The following is a 24087-nucleotide window of genomic DNA, read 5'->3' as shown; positions in this document are numbered from 1 at the left end:
CCCTCTAGTGTCTAATGACTGTGTAAATGGGCATTTCTTTTCTCAGGCCAGAGATGTGAGGGTTCCATTAACCTTGCCAGCACCACTTAACCTTGAGGGGCAGTTGGCTCCAAAGCAACACTAAAGTTTGGGGAGTGGCATTGCAGAAGTTGAACACAAGCCAGCACACCCTTGCAGCAAAGACTAGGCTGCTAAAGCAGGCTCTGGAGCCAGCAGGTGACAGTTCTGACCCTCTGCTCATACCTCTCACATCTGTTAGAGCAAACATGAAAGACCACATCCAATTTCATATTCCCCTGTACAAGAAAGGTGGTGACATACTGGAGCAAGCCAAGGAGAGGGCAATGAGAATAGTTTGTTCACACATTACTGAAAGCTGAAGAGTCTACATTTGCCTCATTCATGGGAGGGGATAGAGACAGGCTCTTTGCAGAGGCTTAGAGGGGCAGGACAAGATGCAACAGGTACAACTTGGAATAAGGGAAATTCCAATGAGAAAGTAAAAGCAGGTACAAGGTTAAGTATTGAATGAAAAGTCCTATCTGTGGAGATACATAGAACTGAACTAGATTGATTAGCCAGCTCTATCCAGGCTTGTTTTTCACAGGAGCTTGGACTTCATACATTTAAGTAACCCAGGCTCACTCTATCCTGCACCTAGAACTGTAAACAATTGGTGTGACACTATTGGTCATTCAAGACAGGCTTCAGCCTCCACACTTGAAATACACTGCTGGATAGACGCAACTTTCATGAGCCCAGCTCCTAAATATTAGGTAAATACACAGCAATAGCAAAAGTTGAGCCCACACGTGGTGTACTTCATAGTAAACCACTACCTTCAAGTAAGCACAGGGAAGGTATGTGACCTCTCTGCTTATTTGATTAACTGGAAAGCTATGTCACTCCCCTTCCACAACACAAAGACTAATGAAGCAGCAGAACCAAGAAGCCTCAGCACGTTTCTCATAAATGAAGGTACGGTCTCCATAGAAGAGCTGCACTGATAAGAATAGTTGGAAATAGAATAAGCATCCTAGAAATTTGTGCATTACAGGTCTTAGTACAGCTCAAGAGGGGCCAATGAACATTTGCACTATTTGCTCAAATGAGCAGGCACACAAATCAAACCCCTCATATGCAGGTATTAAGGCAGCCATGCTAACTGATCCCAGGCAGCTGGAATGCTCAGGAACTGATGAGAGCCAGACTTAAGCCTTAGGGTAAGTGGCCATCACAGCCACTTTTGGTGAGGTACAGCAGTAGAAAAGCAGCTGTGCAGTCTCCAACCTCCACAGGCAGCTCCCAGGCCAGGTGCTGCTCAAAGCCCTATATCACTGATTCCTGATGAAGAGCAGTTCAATACCAAGGCTTCTGCGCTCAAGAAGCAGTAATCCAGCACAGGGAGATTAATATTTCTCCCTCAAAACTCCCATATTCAACTGATCTGTGGAAAACCCCAATGCCAAGAGAGTCGCATCAGATTTTCCAGTCTCATGCACACTGCTGGTCTTCATCCACCATCATGTTAACGCTCGTGCCTAAAGACAGGTAATTGTCTTACATTAACTCAAACAGGAATTACCCATATGCAGAGATATCTAAGCTCCCAAGGATCCAATGATGTGACAGTCAACTGACATTAAATAACTCTTCAGAGTATTATTGCCCTGTACAACAGAACTTGATGTAACTTTATTTGAGAAGTTGTATCTACACAGAAATACATTAAGTACATCCAAATGAGACTGCTTCACTTTATACTGAAATAGCAAGACATTCTCCAGGAAAGAGATTAATTTTACATGTTTCCCTTACAGATCAATAAAGTTCACCTCCACAGCAAACGTCTCACTATAGACTTTCCATGTTTTACACTTGTGAGGGTTATCCAGCTCATTCCTGGGAAGGTAGAGTCTGAAAGACAAAATTCAGTAGTATATCTTACAGTCTAAGACATGCTTTTCCTTTCAGCCAGCTGAGAGATCTTCTAGCTCAGCCCTACAATATTAAATACAGCCCCAGATCTTGAATTCAAACAGACATCAGCTATACCTGCACAATACTTTGCATCTTACGTAGTCTGAGAAACAAAGTCAACCTGATGGCTTTGTTCCCACCCCCCTCCCAGAACCCCACAGTACAAGACAGAGTGAAATTAATATTACATTCAGCTCAAGGCCTCGTGATATGATGCAAGTGCCAGGAATTTAATAACCAACCTTCCTAAAGGCAAGGATTTGATTCAGTACTCAACCTCATCAGGCATGTTCTCCAATTTTAATGTTTACCAAATTCATGTCTAGCTATCACCTAAAAGCATTTGCACATCAGCCATGTCTGAATTAAGAGATACAGAGACAGAAGCACTGCCTTAACAGCTGTTTCACTTCTGCTCACACCTATTCCACTCAGGTCTACCAGAAGGTCTGGGCAGAAAAGGTAGCCTAGTGGGGCATCCTCCATAGTTCTGGAGGAAGCAAAACACTTCAGCAAAACCCTCAAGATGGCAATGTTGCAGGGCTATCGGACAGCTAGCAGACATTTCTCCTGGCACTGGCTTGGTCTAATTGGTCTGCATTGAGACTGCAAGGTGCACTGCTGGCTCAGCATATTAACAGTTTACAAACAGGCTCATGGCTACCTCTTCTCAAGCTGCAACGGGATAAGTTAAGTAAAAACTGGTTTTTATCTATTCCAGTCATTGAGAACACAGTAATTATATCTCATATGCCAAGTTCACTGTTCCTCTACCTAAATCTGTCAAGCAAGGCAGACCAAAGACAGGGCTTTCTTGTTTCTGCATTTCTACATCACTCCCAAAGCAAGGTAGACAAGCCCAACTTTCACCAGGTGGAGCTTCTCTAGGAGTTCCAGTCTCAGCAAGCAAAATCACAGTAATTTCGTGAGAAGCCATAAGAGGGCCTTTCTTTGTGATCCCAAGCATCAGGACCTCTAACTGTGGTCTTAATGTTTGCCTGCTAAGATACTGAATTCCTGCCTCTCAGGCAGCCATACTACAGAGGATGGCAGGTTTGAATAGGTAGCATTACATTTTTTAATTCAAATTCATTAACAATGGTTAGAGAGCACCAAGGAAATAATCCAGTCATTTAAGTAAAGATAGAAAGCTCTGATGTTTAAAATACTTGTCACAGTGCAAGCAACTGCCTGTTCACAAGTTATAGTTGAGGGTCAAAGACCAGTACCCACATGAAAGTTAGCTGGCTGATCAGGCCTGTCTTATCTCAGCTTTCAGTACTATGTTTATGATCTTTCAGCTCTATGCAGACACCAGAAGTTAGGATCTGAAGGCATCCCCTATGATCACTTACCTGTTATTTTCAATAAAGGAAGTGTTGAACCAGAAAAAGAATGGGCAGCCATCATAGCCTTTTGGGAGAGCCTAAACACAAACACCTTGTTTAGGGACTGTGTTACACAACAGAACTTTTTTTTTGTAGAGCAAGGGTACCCACTTTTCTTCACTAATTTGGTTTACAAAGCTACAGTGCCAGAATCAGTACACTTAAAGAGCCCAATATCACACACAAATCGCTATTTGCTCTGCAGTTACTTCAGTACCAAGTCACTCAATACAATGAGGTAAGGCCCCCATGGTTAGGAGCAGCAGGTACCCAACTAAGATGCCTTGGTTATACTGCTGTTTGAGCAGCCACATGCTTCCCCTGCTTACCTAGGCTGATGTTACACCACTCGCTGCATCCCACACTGCACAGTGAGACACAGCAGGAGTCACTGGGGAGGAACAAATTCGCCCCCCCCCGCCCAGCCAGGGAGGACCCACTGCAGTTTGCACTGCAGCCTCTCCCCATGCCCAAGTGAAGGTCTTCACACTGGTATACTTACAGAATTGGATTCAAATCTGACTTTCACATCACCACTTAGAACAGGGCAGTCTTCTAAGCCAATGACTACAGAGTCACTTTCAGAATCAAAGAAGAGCTGGATAACAGAATAAAGTATTTGTCTTATGAAAGTTTCTACAGTGAGACAAGGGACCAATTCACGACAACATATAACTACTCATTCACGGTACACAAATACAACAGCAGTGCTAGAACAACAGACAACAAGTTTAGGCTGCTCAGGACAGAGTGAACTATTTGCATGTAAGCGACTCCCAGGGAAATCTTTCTTTATCTTACCACTACTTTTCCTAGGATCTGGCAAAGTTTAGCTTTTTCCTCCTCTTGAAATTTACATCATCCATTTAGTTAGAATGTGTAGAAATTGAATATTGGACATAAAACAAAGACGCTTTTCACCTCTAAGTCAGTTTTCAGCTTCTGTGACTCAACTCGTGTCTTCATAGTACTCACCTTGCAGTTTTTTTGATTGGCACATACACATTGTAGTACAACTTGCTTCCTTGTTATTATCTGCACCTTCATATCACTTCCATTGCCTTTCCCGACTCCTAGGAACAAAGTGTTGCATTATACCAGAGGCACACACTTTAGCTGGAAACATAAGTAGTCATGAAAACCAAGTGTGATCCCATTCAAAAGTGCTTTCTTTCTAGAATGCCTTACTCAAGACCCTAGAGACCTCAAATGCTGAAGGTAAGTCAGTATTCAGTGGCCGAAAATTGTATTTTGAAGTAACTGAATCCCAGCAGGGGAATAGGCTAATGTAGAATCTAGTTCCATTGATCGAACAATAACAGCAGTCTGAACTCCCCTAGAACAAGCAGCTGTGAACTTCCAGCTTTTGAGCAAGATAACCAGTACACAGGTACAAAAATAGGCGTGTATCTAAAGCTCAGGAACATTAGTGGATCCAGCTCCACATGAGGAGTTAGTCTCACTTGAAAAGTGATTCCCCTTCCAAAAAAAAGCAGGTTGTATGTGAGCCATCATTTGGTCCCACATCCAGAAAGTGACACAACGCAGAGCAACCGACTACAAAATACTCTTCATTGTGTTCTGTGTCATTTAAATTCTCAGATCCCAGTAAGTCTACATTCCTCAGCTTAGCAAGAGAAACAGCTGCCTGTAATGGGAAACCACTGCCAGATAGAGGAATGCCCAAATACAAGAGTTCTTACCATGTATAGAGTGGATTTTGAAGTTTTTTATTTTGAGTTGTCTCTGTGGTGGGAGCTGCAAGTTATACTTGTTTTTCAGGATCTCATAATACCCAACATACCTACTCTGTAATGCAAAAAAACCAGACACATTATGCAGTTTCTGTACCCAACACAGATTAATTTTAGGCAGAAGTAGGATTTAAATAGATCTTCTACACCAAGTTTTTAGCTCTTCAAAGTCCAAAGCTAAGAAGAAAGACAACTGTTCTCCCTCCCTTCCCCGGTTCAAACAATCTTCTAGACAAATTCAACATCTACATTTTTAATCAGCATTTAAATTTCATGTTTTAAGAGGAATTCTGTACTTTTTAGTTCAGCAAGAAGTGAGGAGCTTTTATATTGTAGCTTTAAGAGGCTGAATGTTTAAACATACAAGATACATTCATTTTACTGAAGGACAGCTGTACTTCTATTTTCTGCCAGCAATTATAAGTACCCCTGTCACCAGATTCACTTCCCAACTCTGCATCACACAGAACAGTAAATCAAGATGAGCAAAGTCCCGAACTGTGGCCTGAGGCAAAAACTTGTGTAGTTTTTCCCAGTGAATGCAGTCTGCAGAAGATGCATTTCTCCATCCAAGCCAAATCAGCACCAGGCCAGGCTGCAGGCTTCCATGCATCCTTGTTAAACAGTCCAGTTGCCTTACAGTGCCATGCTCCTGTGAGGATGCCCAGACATTCTGTGGAGTCTGCATCTGTGCAGATGTTCTAGACCTGACTGGACACATCTGTCCAGGTCACCCTGCTTGAACAGTGGGGTTGGACCGAAAGCTTTCCTAATCTCAGGAATTCTGTTGTTATCCTAGATACTATACTTCAGATTTAACATTATTATGCAGAGAAAGGCATAAAGGGAAGGGGAAAGATGGAAAGCAACCATGTCAGTTGTTCATCTTCCGACTCTCACAGAAGGATTACAGACAGTTCAGGAGTTAAGCAAGTAATAGGAACCTACATCACTGAAACAAGGCAGGGAAGGTGGGGCAGCATAAGCACTCACAAGGTTAGTATTGGTTTGACTACAGTTCCTGAACCTGCTCAAGCTTACCTGTGAGGGAGTTTCAACTCCTTGAAACTTGGTACTTGTGCTTCTATCAGTTCTTCTCTCCCCAAAGTAGTCCAAACTTTCCTACACAGGAAGATAATTTCAAGGGTTAAGCTACCCATCCCACCACCATTCCCCTCCTTGAGAAGGGGATAGTAAAATAGAAGTACACTACTCAAGTCCAGTAAAGGAATGCAAGTGAAAATATGCAATAGTTGCTTTGGTACCTTCTAAAGGAGACTTTTAACTACAAGAAGAAAGTACTAATTAGGAAGTCAGATACATAAATCTGTCATCCATGAAAGAGTGAAGAAGAGCAATATGACTTTTAAGCAATTGCTTTAGAACCATCTATATTTCTCAAGTGGTCTGTGGCAGACCAAGCTGAACATTAGTTCATATCTTCATGAACCAAACTCAGAGGAAAGCAAGTGATTAAATGGATACACACTCTGCCCAGACTACCTTGAGTGTCCTGGGCCTTCTGCATCCCAAGTCTCCAGCTGGTATCAGACCCAGGACACTAAAGCAGCATAAGCACCTGTCCTGGTTGGGACTTGGTCTTTCTCCCCTTCCCTAGAAGGGCTTTCTTTTGTAATGCTGGCTGTCAAGACAAGACAATTCTTGATAGCACACTACTTGGAGGGAGATTAGGCAAAAAAAAAAAATTGCTTAAAACCACTTAAAACCGGTGATACTATCTTTAGGAGACTTTGCTCAGAAGTCACCTACAGTTTAAGTTGTTGCTCAAGACCCTAGACCCATTATTCCTCCTAAAAGACTACTTCAAGTTGGTAACCTGTTAAATGCTATTTTCCCCACTTCTGTCAGATCAAGAATAGTCTCCTCAGAATTTACACTGTAGGAAGACTTGCATGAACTTTTTTAAAACCAGAATCTTCAGAGAATCCTTTTTCTAGTATAGAACTTTCGCAGCACATTAGTGCATTTCACCAATTCAGTAAATCCTAAAAGGACATTTTGAATACTAAACAAATCAAAAAATAAATAGGAGTTTTTACCTTTGCACTCTCAAACTGGTCACTGTCTATGAGCCAGATACAGACCATTGTTCCAGTCCTGCCTGTATTAGACATACAACACAAGTTGAATTACAGCAGTTCAAAGGTATTGGGATTATTTTTGCGAAGGTAAAGTCATCTCCTGTTATCTCATCTATTTCAAGAGTTACAAGTGACAGTCGAGTAGTCAGGTGCCTGGATTTCTGAGAAGAAGAAGTTAAAGACAAGATACTGGAGTTTGTCAATTTGTTCCTTGTCCCCATGTTTTCATTACTAGAGACACTCAGGCAGCTGGTCAGTACCTGCATACCCCATTCAGCAGGGAATAGAGTCAAGCACTCTACTAAATGAGGCTATAAACTGAAACGTCCCAATCCTGTAAGTGTCAAGAGTTGTTTCTCTGCCCCAATCAGTATCCCTGCAACCCTACTAAAAGCCATCAAGTCTGCTAGCATGAAGATGCCTACTATAGTTTCAGCTTTTAATTTAAAATCTCAGAGGTCAAGCCACCCTCCCTATACTCGTTCTTCAAGCTGGTTTTGACTGCAGCTAGTTTCAACACTCAGTTTTGAAAGACTTTAAAACAGAGCTCCACCTGGGGGCAACTCTTTAATGTTAAGTAACCACCTACTTGAAGCCAGGTACTTGCAGTAGTAAGAGCAGGTGGCTAAAGATGTGGCAGATGTCTGCAAGGAAATTTGGCCTACTTGCAGTTATTTATGCATTTCAACAGCTCCCACACTACTGCTGATTGCAGCTAGCACCTGCAGGTTAGCTCCTATGTTTGACAGCCTTCACTATTCTTTCCATAAGACTTCATTGTACTCTATCACCTAATATCATGTGTATCTTGATTTAAGATCCAGCAGTACCTGGAAAATTCTAGAGGGGTAAAGTTATGCAGCAGATCATCTTGAGCGGTATCACACAACACATGCAGCACAACCAGGGGATCAGGCCCACCCAGCATGGATTTATGAAGGGCATGTCCTGCTTGATCAATATGAACTCCTTCTATGAGAGGGCGACCCACTTAGTGGATGAGGAAAAGGCTGTGGATGTTGTCTACTTGGACTTAAGTAATGCCTTCGATACCATTTCCCACAGCATTCTCCTGGAGAAACTGGCTGCTCATGGCTTGGACAGGTGCACTCTTCACTGGGTAAAAACCTGTCTGGACGGCCGGGCCCAGAGAATTGCGGTGAATGGAGTTACATCCAGCTGGCAGCTGGTCACTAGTGCTGTCCCCAGGGCACAGTACTCCAGCCAGTCCTGTTTAATATCTTTACCAACAATCTGGACAAGGGGATTGAGTGTATCCTCAGCCAGTTTGAAGAGGACACCAAGTTGGATAGGAGTGTTGATCTGCTAGGAGTGTTGGAGGGCAGGAAGGCTCTGCAGAGGGATCTGGACAGGCTGGATTGATAGGCCAAGGCCAACTGCATGAGGTTCAATAAAGTGAAGGGCTGGGACCTGCACTTGGGTCACAACAACCCCACACAGTGCTACGGGCTCAGGGAAAATTGTTTGAAAAGCAGCCCACTGGAAAAGGACTTGAGGGTACTGTTCAACAGCAGCTGAACATAAGCCAGCAGTGTGCCCAAGTACACCAATGACATCCTGGCCTGTATCAGCAGTAGTGTGGCCAGCAGAACCAGGGCAGTGATTATCCCTCTCTGCTTGTCACTGCAGAGGCTGTACCTTGAATCCTGCATTAAGTTTTGAGCCCCTCACTGCGAGAAAGACATTGAGATGCTGGAGTGCATCCAGAGAAGGGCAACAGAGCTGGGGAAGGGTCTGGAGCACAAGTCTTACAAGGAGCAACTGAGTGTGTTTAGCCTAGAGAAAAGGAGGCTCAGGGGAGACCTTTTTGCTGTAAAGGTCATAGTGAGGTGGGGTTGGTCTGCTCCTTCCAGGTAACAAGCAATAGGAAGAGAAGAAATGGCTTCAGGTTGCTCCAGGGAAGATTTAGATTGGATATTAAGAAAAATTTCATCTCCAACAGGGTTATGAAACACTGGAACAGGTTGCCCTTGGAAGTGATTGAATCACCACTCCTAGAGGTAATTTAGATGTGCAGATGTGGCACTGAGAGACATAGTTTAGTAGTGGACCTGGTAGTACTGGGTTAACGGTTGGACTTGATCTTGAAAGGTCTTTCTCCAACCTAAACAATGGATAGTTTGAGCTATACTACAATGCAAAATATTCAGCATGGGTGACTGGCTACCAGAAGGCAAAGCAGCAGCCTAACACTTTGTCTTGGGGTGACTTTATGATGTTGTATCCCCTATCACTCCTCTATGCCCAGAAATTAATTTCGTGCCTTTCTGTACCTTTAAACTGAGCCTGAGAGGAGGAAGAGGAAAAAATACCCAGAGAACTTTCAAAGCAGTGTTTCAAGGACACACAGACTCCTCTGCATTCAGCTGCAGCAGCAAGCGAGAGCAGAGGGAAGCACCCTGTTTGGTTTTTTTTTTTTCCCAGCCAGTTTTCCAGCTACTTTTTTCACCGGAGGGAGATGGAGAGTTGAACTTTATTTTCCTGGGACTTCGATTTTTCCCTTCTTTTTTTCTGGACTGTTTCAACATCAGAACACCTCGCGAGAGTTCTCCACCGAGGCCCGGAGGTGGGCCCACAACCCAGCTCCAAGGAGGGGGAGAGAGATCTATGGAAGGACTCTGAATTTTTCCCAGGTTTCTCTCCACAGTGAGAGGTTTCATTATTTAGCATTATTATCCTTTTCCTGTGTGTTTATTAAATAAATAGTTTTTTATCTCTTTCACTTTCCTCCGAGGAAAAAATTCTTTTTTTTTTTCCTGAATCTGGTGGGGGGAGGGCTGGTTGTAACCTGCCTTCTATCAGAGGATATTTTTCCTCCAAATTTGTCCAAACCAGCACACATTTTTAACAGTAGCAGTTTCAGTAGCCCCTATCCCCAGCTTCTCCTGGGGGACTGCTGTCCCAGCTGCCAGAACACCAGAAAGTTATTGAGGAACATTTTAAGAGACACAATGACAGCTTAGACTAAGAACCAATTTAGACTACCTAAAAATGGGGTTGTGTAATACTGAACACAGAGTACAATACTCTTGCTAGTCATCACAGTGTCTGCAGAATTTGTCAAGTTACACTGTAAGCCCATCTCATACTATGGTTTAAGGCCATACTAACATCAAAGAAGCTATAATGACACAGAATTGTGATTTGTAGCATACACAGATTACACATGAGAAATCCTACCTTTGCCTCCTTTACAGTGAATTGCTATGACATTCTTCTCATCTTGACTCATCCATTCACGGACACTGGCAGTGAATTTCAGCATGTCCCTAAGTAAGGGGATAATTAGTGGCTCAAAGCAAATGCCTACATAGAACTATTACAATGTATGTATTTCTTGACAAGACTCACTGTAGTGCTGGGACATTGTGGTCATCAATGAAGATCCTTTCCACCCTGTAGTGAAAGTACTTGGGGTCATAGCCTTTTTCACCTATAGGAAAAGATCTGAAGTTATGCCAGGAAGGGAGAAGGATTGTAACAAAGAAAGTGGCTTGTAACACACAATTGCTGGTCTGAGCATGTACTAGTGTCTAAAATACAGTAGTGTTAATAGATAGATCAAAATGAAAAAAACCTGAGGTAACTTGGCTAAAACCACGTGTGCTTAGCTTCTGGTTTCACACTTTCCACTACATTAAAATTTATCTCCAGTATTTCAATATAGTCAGCAGCTAAACATACTTACTGCAGAGGTTGTAGACTTTATAGTGGTCTGGATGTTTGGTGTCCAAAAATCTTGCAACTTCCTAAACAATAATGAGTTCAGAGTAGTTAATGCTCTGTTCCTTATTTCCACTGCCACCTCAACCCCCCCAGCCCTCCAGGTGGGATCAGCAACTGCATTCACAAACAGCCCTCAGACAGCAGGCCTTTCCAACCCAACAGCTCAGGTTCTGGTCTAGAATAAAATTACTACTGCAGCTATCTTCCTGTCCCTATAAATGTTTCTACAATATCAGGAAGGGTAGCTCTGAAATGGACATTATGTATGCAGACCTTTTAAACAACTTTATTTAGATTAATAGATCTTATCACTATTACTAGCCTGGGACAGAACTGCCTTGATTCTTCAAAGCATTCCCAAAGAACAGGAGGATCAAAGCACTCGTGTGTCCACACTATGAGATACAACCTACTAGGATTAGCTGAGACACTACAACATAAGCAGTGCACCACAGTGGAGATCATCAGTCAGTCACTCCAACCAGCAAAGGCAGCAGAACTAGGACTGACATGATCCAGGTCACATGTAAATTAGTGGGAATCTATAAAAGAAACAGGTTTCAGAAACAGTGAACTTGGTAGATAAGATTTTTACCTTTATGGGGTTCCTGTAGAAAGACTGCTTCCCAGAAGATGGAAATGACATTGCAATAATTCGATCTGTTGAGAGGACAGCAATCACAAGTAACAGCAGGAAGCCTGCCTACACATAAGGACTACATGATTGAGAAACATCCTTATGAAATGTCTTATTTCTACCCTAATTATAAGAACAATCTACCCATTCCTGGGAGGCTTTCCTCTACATTCAGCATAGCTAGAGCAAGACAAATACTGCTTCCCAAAGCATCAACCACCACCAAGTGCCAGTCTCCACAGAATCTGAAGCAAAAATACTGTAAGTCAATACTTCCCCAGCACTGGTTCCCCAGGCCTCAGATAAATTTCTATCATTACATACAGCATGTACAACTCTCCCAAGAAGGCTAATTCTGGAGAATAGTGTCAGACAGGAATCCATATTTCAAAATCCCACAGAAGAGGAATAGGCCTGGTTTGACTTCATACTTAAGTTTCCTGAGTCTAAACATTGTCCGTATTTAACAACAAGCTCTTATTAACTGAAAAACAAGTCTTAACAGGACATAACATGCTGCAAAGTGACATTTGTTTCCACAAACCAGTAATATAGGTGAGATCCAGATCAAAGCCATCTTTCATATAACGTCTTTTGTTTTCAGAGACCTGACCAGAAAAAAAAGTAAGAGTTAATCTTCCACAAGAATTCCAATGATCACTCAGTGTTGTCTGTTACTAGGAAAACTCAACCATCTAGACTCTCGAGTTAAGCTTGAGTAGCAGAGCCTCATTTCACTACACCATTATCCAAGAGCAACATTTCTTGTATTAACTCTTAGGTAGAAGCTCTGTACAGAATTTTTACCCTGAAGTATCAAAGTTTATTCTAGTGAAAAGAACACTGCAGATCTTTTGCATACTGCAGCATGAATCTGTCATTTTTATTTGGGTGTCTGGAGACTGAAGGAAAAAAGAATAAAGTTAAGGGTACCATAACCAAGACTGCTTATTCCCGAGCAATAGGACATACTTGAAGCTTAAAGTACCACTTGAATGCCTCTGATGAAAATAAGAGGCATTTACAGAAGATAGGGCTTCAACAGCTAGATTGCTTTGTTGGCACCCAAAATAAAGCATCAGACACATTAAAACTCCTACCTTCCCCCATGTGAGGGAAAAGAGTCTATGTACCACACAAGCTAGAAATTGTCAGTTGAGACACATGGTGGTGTTGCAATCACTTTACTGTGGTGACCTTCCAGGTGAAGTTGCTGCTTACTTGAGCAAAGCTGAGAACGAAAAGGCGTTCCTGAAGGTGGAGGCAAAGCTCCAGAGCCCTGTCAGGGACACTGAACAGATGTGCTGCTTGGACAATACTATCAATTGCAGACCAACAGGCCATGGTCAGCCTTGCTATTTACCATGGATGCTGCCTGGAGAAAGCATTGGAAACAGCAGTAGTAGCCAAGATATCTTAAGAGGCCAACTTACCATTCTCCTGGTCACCACTTCAAGTTGCTTCTTTTGTGAAGCCAGATGAAATATTCTTACCAAGATGACAATTCTCAGAATTCGGAGGAAAATAACCATTCTAGAGGACAGATTCACCATGAAAGAAAATGGATACAAATAAACTTAGAGGCAAAGATTAAAGCTGTTTAAAAGCTGTTTCAGAGACAGTTTAAAACTTTGTTTCATATATTAAACTAGGACTTCTCAGGCTGATTTTGGAACTACGACTGTACTTGAAGAATATCATAGGTTTGTTGTCAAGAGTTTTTTGTGAGTACATGTTCTGAACAGCTAACAGAACTAGGAAATCCCCTACTTGCTGAAACAGACTTCCACAGATACCTCTGGGTAGAAAGCAACGAATTCCATTAACATTACCCATGTTATTATCACCAAATTCTTGTTCCTTGAAGCTTATTCTCAACTATACATTTAAGTACCTGTAGCCACATTTAAGTGTATGTAGCCACCTGAAAAGTGACTGAAAAAAAGCTAGACAGGCTAAATACATCATGACTTGATTAAGAAACCTGAGAACAGATCAGTATATATATCCTGTGTTTAATCATTCAGCAACCTGAACACTTGGTTCGGTTTGAGGAACTTTGAACTACTGTTGAACTTTGAAGCGGGAAAGAAGCTTAGGTGAGTGGTTCTATTCAAACAACTGAACAGGAGCAGCTGTTTTCCCACACTCCTAGGGACAAGGGCAAACTAAAACTCATTTCATTCCTTAAGGAGGTAAGTGAGCATACATTTTAAGCAGCACATATTCTAGGTTTTGATACATGTGCGTAAAAATGCTGGTGAATACCAAGAGTAAGGGAGACAAAACTCCAGTTGAACACAGTCTGCTCTCCACTGATATGGAGCTTGAAGTCAGCAAGGTAAGGTTGTCTTGGATACCTGGAGGAAAGTTTCAGTTTTTCCCTGAGCTTCTTCAAAATTCAGTATCACCCCCCTGTTTTCAAAACAGAATTTCCTCAGAGCTAGCAGAAAATGAGATGAACCAAAACTGGGGTGAAAACTCCATAACCCCTCTTCCCACAACTCTGAGAAGCAACTCTTCAAGATAAAAGCCATTTGCATTCTGCCCTTAAGGAAGTCAACCAATTAAGCATTACCTCCCAGACTGGTATGCAGCTCTCATTGGTCAATGTCCTTGTATAGGTCAGACTTCGAGGAAGCAGTTAACTACAACCCTACACACACCCGGCTAGACCAGACTAGAAAGAGAAACCATACTCCTCCATCAGGACATATTACCTCTATGGACTGTCACTGAAATTTCACTTGTCATATATAAGCTCTCATCCATATAAAAGCTGCTCAAATTCTAATTATTCTGAGATGTATCAGATACTTTAAGACTATTGTTTGCTTCTTGAGGAAGGACTGAAGAAAGAAAAGTGATAAACCCAGTAAGGCTACTGGGAATTAGTTGGATTTCGTGGACACTACTGGTGTGTTAGGTGGGAAGACCACCGCATCTCAAGATTTGGTCAAATCTGAGGTATCATCTACTGTCAGGTAGTAATATTTTGGTCAGAACACAATTTTAGAGCCTTTAACAAGAGAAGCCTTATAGAGGGCTTCAAAAATTGAATAGATAAGACAGTAGGCCACAGCTGAGTGTCTTCTGAGAGCAGCAGTGTGAAGTCCTCTTTATGTGAGAAAAAAACCTATTCTAGATTCCCATCAATTTCAGCAAGTCAGAATACAAAAAACTTGCACACACAGATCTACAACCAGATGGGTCAATGTAGGATCAGGCCTACTACTAGCATAGCCTAGTAGAGATAAGAGTGCAGATTACCCTGTCACAGTACTCTTTTCCCCTCCCTTTATCTGGATGCTGCTACAAGATGAAAGCTGCTTTAGAAAAATGTGGCCATAGAAATGCGAATTAATTAAAAACTCAGATGAATGTTTAAGACAACCTAGAAGGAAAAAGCCTTTTATTAGTAAGGCTGAAAAAGCTATTCCTTTGACAGTTCTATTTCTTGAAACCCAAGTTTAGCCAGCACTTTAAGAGAAAACTAGTATTTAAAGATACTTGTCCAACTCTGGATTCTTCAATAACTAAACTTTTTATTCTCTTCTGGAATAATGTTCCCCTCTTATACCCATTAGTCAGCTGAATTTGGGGGAGGGGGTGATTTTTAAATTTTTTTTTTTTTTTTTTTTAAAGAGCTCAACTTTTCCCTGGCTCATGCAAGAAAGTTTCTCTAAGTCAAACCTAGTGCACATAAACTCATCTTAAAGTTGTAGTTCTGTCTCCATCAGGAATGGATTCATCTCACAGGTTATCATCTGATCAAGATATAGAAATCAGAAGGAAATAGGACTTGAAGTAGCTTATGTACATAAACAGCATGTTTCCTCTCCCCAGAGCATGGCTGAAAAATCCAACATATATTACCATAAGGCTTTTGAGAAAGCAAAGCAAAGGAAACAAGACAGTTTGGCAACTCTTTCTACTTCAAGATCCATTAGACAGAGATCCTCCCTCAGTTGTCTGTTCCATTTGCTATGATAATCCAACTCTTCTTTCTGACCTTCTTCAGACCCTCCTCTTTATTATGGCTACTGCACACCTTTCCCCAAAGAGTGCTCAAGTCAGAGCATTTGATGGCCTCACTTTTAGTTACCCCTACTAGTATGTTCAGATCACCTCTGCCTTTGAGGCAGAGACAGCCTACAGCATAAACAGAGACCAAAGTTGTGTATCTATCCTTCATTAGTCTGTACCACGACACATTATCACAGTCCTATTTTTGATCTCATATGCACATATCTGGCTTAGAGGTGCCCAAGAAAATTCTTAGAAGATGATCAAAAAGAGAGCTCACACTTACCAGCTGCCACACCACTCTTACCTTGGTATCTCCTCTACTGCATCAAAGTCTAAGAAGCAGTACGTCAAATTAATTAACAGAGTGCCCACCACTATACATGCATCCAAAATATTCAGTTTGGACCGGAAATAGTTCCTGAAGCTGAAACCAAGGAGAGTTTTAGACAGATGCCAATACAGGTAGCAAAGACTGAAATATATCTTCAAAAAGAGAATCACCTATATAGGGCTACTCCTGGAGACAAGCTCTTCTGAAGCAGTTCTTAACACTGAGCACTGAAGTCTCACTAAGAAAGCAATCTTACACCTGATTTACACACAAGTTATGGCAAAGCTAATGTAGTTCCCAAGTGCTCACTTATGCTGAAAACAATTACAGATTGTTCTGTAGAAGGGTAACCACCAACACATACAGCCAAGAAAAGACGTGGCTGTTATCTATGACCAGAAAATTAGCATACAGGGCATCATGTTCATAGTTTGAGCTTTAAGTTTTGCTTCCTTCCTAGCTTGAGGACTTGCCACATGGACTTAACTTTTGCCCATGTCTTACCCTTCAACAAACACCCTCAGGAGAACATCAACGAGAAAGAAGAGTGCTATTGCCAGGGCAACACCTTCAGGAACCTCTGTACCCGTCTTTCCCTCACTGACGGCCAGATCCAGAATCACAACTATAATGTCCACAATGACAAGTACAACTCCAAATACTCTGCAAAGAGAAAAATACAAATAAATTTAAGAGGCAGGAATGACTTTTGGACACCTATCAACTGAATAGCACAAGCCCTGATTTCTAAGAAAAGAGTCCCAGAAAGAGTGTGTTCTTTTACATAGATTGAAGCCTGCTTAAATAGAACCTGAAGATTTCCAATTGCATTTTTAAGTGATATGCACAGAGACCTTCATCTATGTGGAACCATACATTTACCTCAGACACAGCTGTAGTTATTAATTTATGATTTCACAGCTAGAAGCAATGCAAACCTGAATGCTTTAAGGCATACCAGTATCATTGTTGCTTTCATCTTACTCAGCTTTCCTCCCTCTCATGACTTAATATAGTCCCTTAAAAATAACTGCCTTTAATGGCTTGCCTTGTTCCAGCACCTAGACTACACACAACTGACCAACTGCTTGTTCAAAGGCTGCCAGCCAAGAATAAGCCATTAAAGAGGTTTTATCCAAGTCAATGACATTTACAGTTCTGACTTCCAGCTCTCCTTGGAGAATGTAGTCACATCTGTTTAAGACTTATTTTTCAATTCTAGTACTTTACTCAAGTTCCCTGTTCTGGGGGTGACATGGGATTCAGTACTTTTCAGACAAAGCAAGCTGGAATTACTGATGTTTAAGGAACTCTCCAAGTTCTTACACCAGAAATGAGGACTATTTTTACCTTGCCCACATCATTTCAAGCACAAGCTTTTACCTGAATCCAAATGACATCACAAAGGGGGCAATTTTTCTCCTAGCTGCACTGCAAGAGAAGAGAACTGACATCAAGACAAGTGACATTTTCCTACAGATATTAGCCACAAGAGCATAGTTATATTCTTTTAGTCACATTTCTTTGGCTTTAGTACTCTGCATAGTAGTGATTTCTCTAAGATGAGATGACTCAGTTGCATTCATGAAGTATATAGGTTAAGGGAGTACTTGAAAACAATGCTTTGATCACTTGTTAGAAGAAGTATTAATCAGCTTCCAGACACTAGAAATACAGCAGTATGTACTTATCCATAACATTATTCAGTGTCACAATTCCAGTGACGCCTGAACTCTGGCTTAGTAAGCTATAAGAAGTAGGTTTATATAATAGTTATTGGTCAAGAGGAAGACTGTAGGATAAATACCTCAATATATTTCATTCAATTTACAAGTTTACTGTATCAAACTATTTTTTTCCCAGGCCTGAAAAGAGTTGCACTTGTTAACAGCTCTCACGCCTTTGGAATAGAGGAATACAAATCCCACTTCTATTTTAAAAAGGAAACATCAGTTTGGCTTTCAGGTTGAAAATCCAAGCATCTTTTAAGAAAAAGTGTTTCTGAAGCCAAATTCTTCCAGTTTTGAGAGTAATCTTCACTCCTGGCAGGGTCACAGCTCTTGTTTCCAGTTACAGGAGATTTTGTTGCCTCTTTGGTATGCTTTAAGCCCTCTGTAACTCTTTCATGTAAGCCTCTGTACATTACACCAAGAGCTAAGGTAGAAGTTCCTGCAACAAGAACCTGCAAACACTCAAGTTCTGACAGTTTGAAAAACAGGCTGCCAGTGTTAAGCAATCCCAAGATTACTTAACTACTGTAAGCATCAAGTCTTTTCTTAGACGCTTGGAAGAAAACACCTTTTTCAAGCATATCACTAACAGCAGGACTTACCATTAGTTGTAACATACTAACAAAAAGTACTGATAGATTTATTTTGCACTATTACAAGAAGTTTTTGTCAGCTCAGTAATGCACATTGCACCCCAGTGATCCTGTCCAAAATACTTGTTTCCTCTAGGACAATTTAAGCATTGCATTTCACTTGGTTCACTTCAATAACTCAGTTTAAGGCAAGGCTAGATACCTTTGAAGTGCTGAGGCAGCATCTTGCTGGGGTTACTGAACTAACCCACGCTTTTCATTATTAGCTTCTCACTCTAAACCAAGGTACAAGGTCTAACCAGCAAACATTTGCATTCTTAAGCTGGAAGGAGATACCTGGGTTGTAGTACATACTTATCCTATGGAAGTCAAGGATGTAATACCATGTCTTGTTCTGAAGGCAGCTTAACATATAGAAGGTTTTGCTGGTATCTATGACTGTCAAGTATCTAACAAAACTCTGCAATAATCACACTAATTGTTTGTTGGTTTATGTCTTTGTCCAGTCAATCCTACAACTGTAGTAGGGATGCCAAGACTTCAGCTTCCACAGTCTATGGACCAGTACCTCTACTAGGTACACTACATAGCAAAATATGTACATACACCACTCCAATTTGGCCTGCAACATCTTAAATCAGTTGAAGGAAACATGACACATTTGATTACATAATTAGCTTAAAGCTTTTGTGAAATACATTTGTAAATTCCAACTTCTGAAATCTAGGAAAACATGTCACAGAATAACTGAGAAAACAGGCTTAGGCTTACTGTTCTTGAGCTGCAGGACTTGCCACTGACTTGACTAAGTTTGCTGTAACAATAACCTGAGCTAAACACTCAGAAAATAACTACTTCAAGAACAGAGTAAACTACTAGCACGTTTAGACAATTTAGACTTGATGAGGGCCATGATGCTTATTGTTATGCCCAGATACTCATTCACCCCATTTTCTCACCAGCACTTGTTTTTCTGTGCTCTCACAAACTTATTCCTTCAGGAAAATTTAATCAATGCAGTTTGGACTACCCATTCTCCACAATACGACAGACTTGTGTTCCTGGGTTGGGCTTTTATCTCTAGAGGGATAAAGAGGCTTCCTCAACTTACTTGTCTTCACTATGTACTAGAAGAAATGTCAATATCAAGCATTTTACTGGGCTTATCTCTACTTCAACAAGCTACCCGCATGCCTTCTTATTTTGGCTCACTAGATTACACTTCTGCGGGTAAGCAAAGAAATTTAGTATATCATTAACTTACTTGAAACAGCTGTCTGGTCCATTATCCTCATCACGACCATCATCAATCTTTACTGTGGCCTCTTCTGCTGTTGCAGAGCTGGAAAAGGAATAATAAAACTCACACACTGATAGAGATGTCAGCTCTATACATTGCTACACATTGTTCCAAAAAAATAAAAAAAAAAAAAAAAAAGAATTCACTGTAAAGCAAGCAGCAGCCTGAGCTAGAGCACAGGCCCAGTACCAGGGGAAGAAAGACGTCCCCCTCATGTGGTCACAGATGAGCCCCTTGGCTTATGCTGATCTATTTCCCATTAGCAACCCATTTCTCAAAAGTTTTCCCTTTTTTCCCCCCAAAAGAGACAGATGTGTTCAGCAGTAGGATAAAGGGCTTTGAAGCAGGGCATCCATGCGTCCGCTAAGGACTCAACAGTCTGGGTTCTAGAGGTGCCGGAAATATACATATGCAAAATGGCTTCAGAGAGTCCAAGTAACATTAAAGCTGTTACAGTGAACTTCTTGTCCAGAGAATTAATGTTTTCACCAGGAAAAGCCCTAGCACAGAGATGTTTTTGTGCAGAGCAGGATACCACACCGGAAACTGGAAGACCAGAGCAGCAGCTGAGCTAGTGCTAGAACAGCAGGTTTTTGGGGTAGTGGCTGCTTGCCATAACTTCCTTAAAATGGTCTCTTTAGATCAAAGTTTTTGTTTTTTTTCAAAGGCCACATGACAATTTCAGATAAAAAGTGTAGGATTCAAATCCAGGAGTTTTTATTTCAGTCTTCTCCACAGAAATACTGTGATGCATAATAGCACAGCCACAGTGTTTGCTCAGGCTCTGCCTCTGGCACCATTGCTTCTGGGGCAGGAACAGCTACATACACATATCCAATATTGGTGTTTCCCTGTTCTGAGGCAGCCTAGTGTGTTTGAAGCGTTAGTGTAGTAATTCTGAGGATTCAAATATTCTTCATTCTCCACAACAGACCCATGCACCAGCACTGCTTCTGCAGTCTGGGCTAATCACCTTTTAAGCAAGAAGTTTAATGATGCTTCTCCTACAGTTTCAGCAACCAGTACTGATGCTTCACCGCTTGCACTCAGTATCAGGCTCAGTAGAAGAATTATTCTGATGCAACAATTTTAGCATTCAAGTCTCATTTCCCAGCTCCAATAGTTCCAGACACCACGTGTCCTCATTTTGCTCCTAAAGCTGAAGCAAAGTTTGAGTGATGGATAGCCATTCAGGTTTGCTTCCCAGCTATTCTTACAGAATATTCACTTGGGTGTTTACACTTACTGAACAGCAGAAGTGTTTCACTTATTAAAGCACGTTGCTGCTGCAGCAATTTTGCTGCAGGTCACTTGCTTATACTTGAAGACACGTGAAGTGCACCAAATGCCACCTCCTTATCCTCTACTGTGATTAAAATATGCCACAAGAAGAATGAGAAACAGAAGTGTTTTGAGCTAGAAAGACAATCTTTAACACAAAGATAAAACAGAAGCCAAGTTTAAATACACTGTTCCCATCATGCTCCCACACAAGAATTCAGTTCTAGATAATGCTTTCCTCAGAGGGAGTTTGTTTTGTTGCTCATTCTACATCTACTTGTTGTCCAAGGCAGAACAAGCTCTCAGCTTCAAACTACTACAATTAGTCTTTGACTACTGGGGTGGAAGGAAGCCATACTAGAAGACATTGTTTCCTTCGCACACACACTCCATACAGAATATAAGCTTTTCTGACTGCCCATAGCTAAAGGCAACTTCAGGCTTGAGGCTTTTAAAGTAAACAGAGGAAGAGCATCTAGCTTTACAAGAGACCTTGACACTCTCTTGTAAGTCTCTTGACAGTCTGGATGCTAAAAGAGCACACTTTAATGCCACGGGCTTATTATACCAGGGGTGGAGACCCTGTACTCATTTATCACTTATTAACTACTCACAAGAAGTCAATCAAAACAGCGTATTTTCCTCAAAGATATCCCTCCTCTCAGACAGCAGCACTGGCAGGAGAGGGGAGATAGAAAGACTCTACATAAATTTCAGACACTCCATCATTATTCCCTTTGTTATATTTGAAGCACTAAGAACAGGGGACTAAACACCACATATTCAACCCCAAACCCCCACACTGGTACGGTTCATTTCACTCACCCAGATGCTTCTCTCGGCTCGGTCCCTTGTTCATACCTCACAGCTGTCATTTTGCCTGTTGTTGCCCTGCTGGCCTGAAGAAAAGCACACCGAGTTAAAGTGAGACAGTACAAGAAACAGCGAATACCAGCATCCTACAGTAGCCTCACACTCAGGGTCCCAGCAGATGGACTTCTGCTTCATTTTCAACTATTTCCCCACTATGGTTGACAAAGCTCAATCTTTAACTACAACTGTCAGGGCACTCAGCACTGTGATGAAGGGTTTTTGACTACACCAAACATGCCACAGCGATAACAGCATCTTTACCTCTCAACGAAGCATTTCGCCCTGCTTCAAGCTCTGACACACAGAAGAGCCCCAGCTGGCACCTCTGGGAGAGCTGCAGGCACGGGCTGAACCGCGGGGAGCAGGTCCGGGAGCTCCCTCCCGGCACACACCGGCTTCCCGGACGGGAGGCCCGCACTTGGTCCCGCTGCATCCCCGCTGGCACAGACCCACCCGGAACCCCCCCCACCACCTCACCTCGGCGCGGCCACCGGGCTCAAAGTCGAGCCTGGGCACCCGCCCCCAGCGCCCCGCGGACTCAGCGGAAAGTTGGGTTAAACTTCCTCAGGGCTGTATCCTGGCCCTCCCTCCCGCCTCCCGGGCGCACCGCCAGCCCCTCTCACCCGCCGAACCGAGGCGCGGAGCAGGAGCGCGCCCCAGCACCCCGGGCCGCGGATAAATGTCCCGGCGGCGCCGCACGGCTGCACCTGGGCCGGGCCAGGCGGACCCGTCCGCTGCCATGGCAACGGCCCCGCCGCCCCCGCACCGCCCGCGCAGGCCGCGGCCGTGGGTGGGCGGGCAGCGGTGTTCCCCATGCCCCCAGGGAGGGTGTTCAGGGAGGACACCAAACTGGGTCGGAGTGTCGATCTGCTGGAGGGAAGGAAGGCCCTGCAGAGGGATCTGGACAGGCTGGAACGATGGGCCGAGACCGAACAGCAAGAGGTTCAACAAGGCCAAATTCCAGGTCCTGCACTTGGGTCACAACCACCCCATGCAGCGCTACAGGCTGGGGGCAGCATGGCTGGAAAGCTGCCCGGCAGAAAAGGACCTGGGAGTGCTGGTGGATAGCGGCTGTACATGAGCCAGGAGGCCACGTCCCAGGTGGCCGAGAAGGCCAATGGCATCCTGGCCTGTACCAACAATAGTGTGGCCAGCAGGACCAGGGCAGTGAGTTCAGCACTAGGGAGGCCACACCTCAGGTAATGTGTCCAATTCTGGGCCTCTTAATTCAGGAGGGACATTGAGGTGCTGGCTGGAGTGTGTGAAGAGAAGGCAACAGAGCTGCTGAAGGGTCTGGAGCACAAGTCTTACAAGGTGCAGTTGAATGAACTGGGGTTATTTAGCCTGAAGAGGAGGAGGCTCAGGGGAGACCTTATCACTCTCTACAACTACGTGAAAGGAGGGTGGAGCCAGGGGGGGCTCAGCCTCTTCTCCCAAGTAAATAGTGACAGGACAAGAAGACATAGTCTGAAACTGGGAGGTGTAGGTTGGACATTAGGAAGAATTATCTTCACAGAAGCATTAAGTAGGCATTGGAACAGACTGCCCAGGGTGGTGGTGGAATCATCATCCCCAGAGGTGTTTAAGGAAGGACTGGACAGTCTCATTGACATGGGGGTGTTCAGACATAGGCGGGCTCAATGATTGCTGAGGTCTTTTCCAGTCTAATTGGTATTGTAATTCTGTGTGGAACCACACTGCCCCCAGCCCACCAGCCAGGCCCGCCACCTGCTTCTGAGTCCTAGCCTCGCAGTTTTTGTAAACTTTTCTGCTGCTGTGGTTTGGTGCCTCTCAGTGCCTTTCCCATGGCATGACAGCTCTGAGGGGCTGCACTCGAGGCAGGGCCAGTGCAGGTCGGGCAGGGGCTGCAGGCCAGCCAGTCCCCACAGCCTGTGGCAGCTCTTGCCATCATCCAGGGCAGAGCATTGCAGGGAGCACTTGGGTTTTCACACGGCGTCGAGCACTTAGGTTTTTGCAGAATCAGAGCCTCCAGAATATGATGTGTTACCCTGTGCTCTGCAGACGTTTCACGCCTGTCTCATTACTTACCAACAGCCAAGTGACGAGCAGTCCCTGAGCATCCCACGGTACAACAGTGCTGCTGAAGCTGCTGAGGCCAGGGTTGCGCTGGAGAGGCTTTCTGCAGGGCGGTCGTCACCAGAGGGAGCTCAAAGCGAGTTTTTAGCGTCTGCTCCCAGGGCTGCTGGGGCTTGGCAGGGGGAGATGCGGTAACTGATGGCAAGAGCCTTTCCGGATGCTCTCTGCCCAAAAGAAATAAAATCCTTAAGGTGAATGCTGAGAATAGGGAACATTTCTGAGCACCAGACTAAACAGAAAGTTTT

General features: G+C 43.1%; 1 protein-coding gene across 5 annotated transcripts; it reads right to left on the bottom strand.

Moving 5' to 3' along the window:
* Positions 1-1673: 1673 nt before the first annotated feature.
* Positions 1674-23886, bottom strand: LOC121657870 (phosphatidylinositol 3,4,5-trisphosphate 3-phosphatase TPTE2-like). Of its 5 annotated transcripts, none has more exons than XM_042014055.1 (19): positions 23795-23886; positions 21698-21771; positions 19556-19633; positions 17352-17399; positions 16473-16631; positions 15942-16061; positions 13042-13141; positions 12153-12216; positions 11567-11631; positions 10934-10994; positions 10597-10678; positions 10426-10514; positions 7183-7244; positions 6164-6244; positions 5072-5177; positions 4344-4441; positions 3871-3966; positions 3336-3406; positions 1674-1917 (listed from the first exon to the last, which is right to left on the bottom strand). In XM_042014055.1, exons 2-19 carry the CDS (start codon positions 21745-21747, stop codon positions 1815-1817), a joined length of 1533 nt encoding a protein of 510 aa, XP_041869989.1. In that variant the 5' UTR covers positions 21748-21771; positions 23795-23886; the 3' UTR covers positions 1674-1814. The 5 variants fall into 5 exon arrangements, with proteins under 5 accessions (XP_041869989.1, XP_041869984.1, XP_041869985.1 ...); XM_042014050.1 differs by lacking the exon at positions 23795-23886 and adding an exon at positions 22369-22575; XM_042014051.1 differs by lacking the exon at positions 23795-23886 and adding an exon at positions 22223-22351.
* Positions 23887-24087: the final 201 nt, after the last annotated feature.

The sequence above is a fragment of the Corvus kubaryi genome, unplaced genomic scaffold (assembly GCF_017639235.1).
Source record: "Corvus kubaryi isolate FWS band 111438036 unplaced genomic scaffold, C.kubaryi_AGA036_p1.0 split1-65, whole genome shotgun sequence".
NCBI classification, from domain to species: domain Eukaryota; kingdom Metazoa; phylum Chordata; class Aves; order Passeriformes; family Corvidae; genus Corvus; species Corvus kubaryi.
The sequence above is the reverse complement of the archived record's forward strand: the minus strand, read 5'-3'. Positions and strand labels throughout refer to the sequence as shown.

Excerpts from the sequence above, each read along its gene's own strand:
- LOC121657870 (XM_042014050.1), bottom strand. The coding sequence starts at position 22,560 with ATGGGGAACACCGCTGCCCGCCCACCCACGGCCGCGGCCTGCGCGGGC. Across the intron at positions 16,632-17,351 it reads GTGATGTCATTTGGATTCAG|AGTATTTGGAGTTGTACTTG; the intron begins GTAAAAGCTTGT and ends TTCTCTTTGCAG. Across the intron at positions 16,062-16,472 it reads CTGAGGGTGTTTGTTGAAGG|CTTCAGGAACTATTTCCGGT; the intron begins GTAAGACATGGG and ends CCTTGGTTTCAG.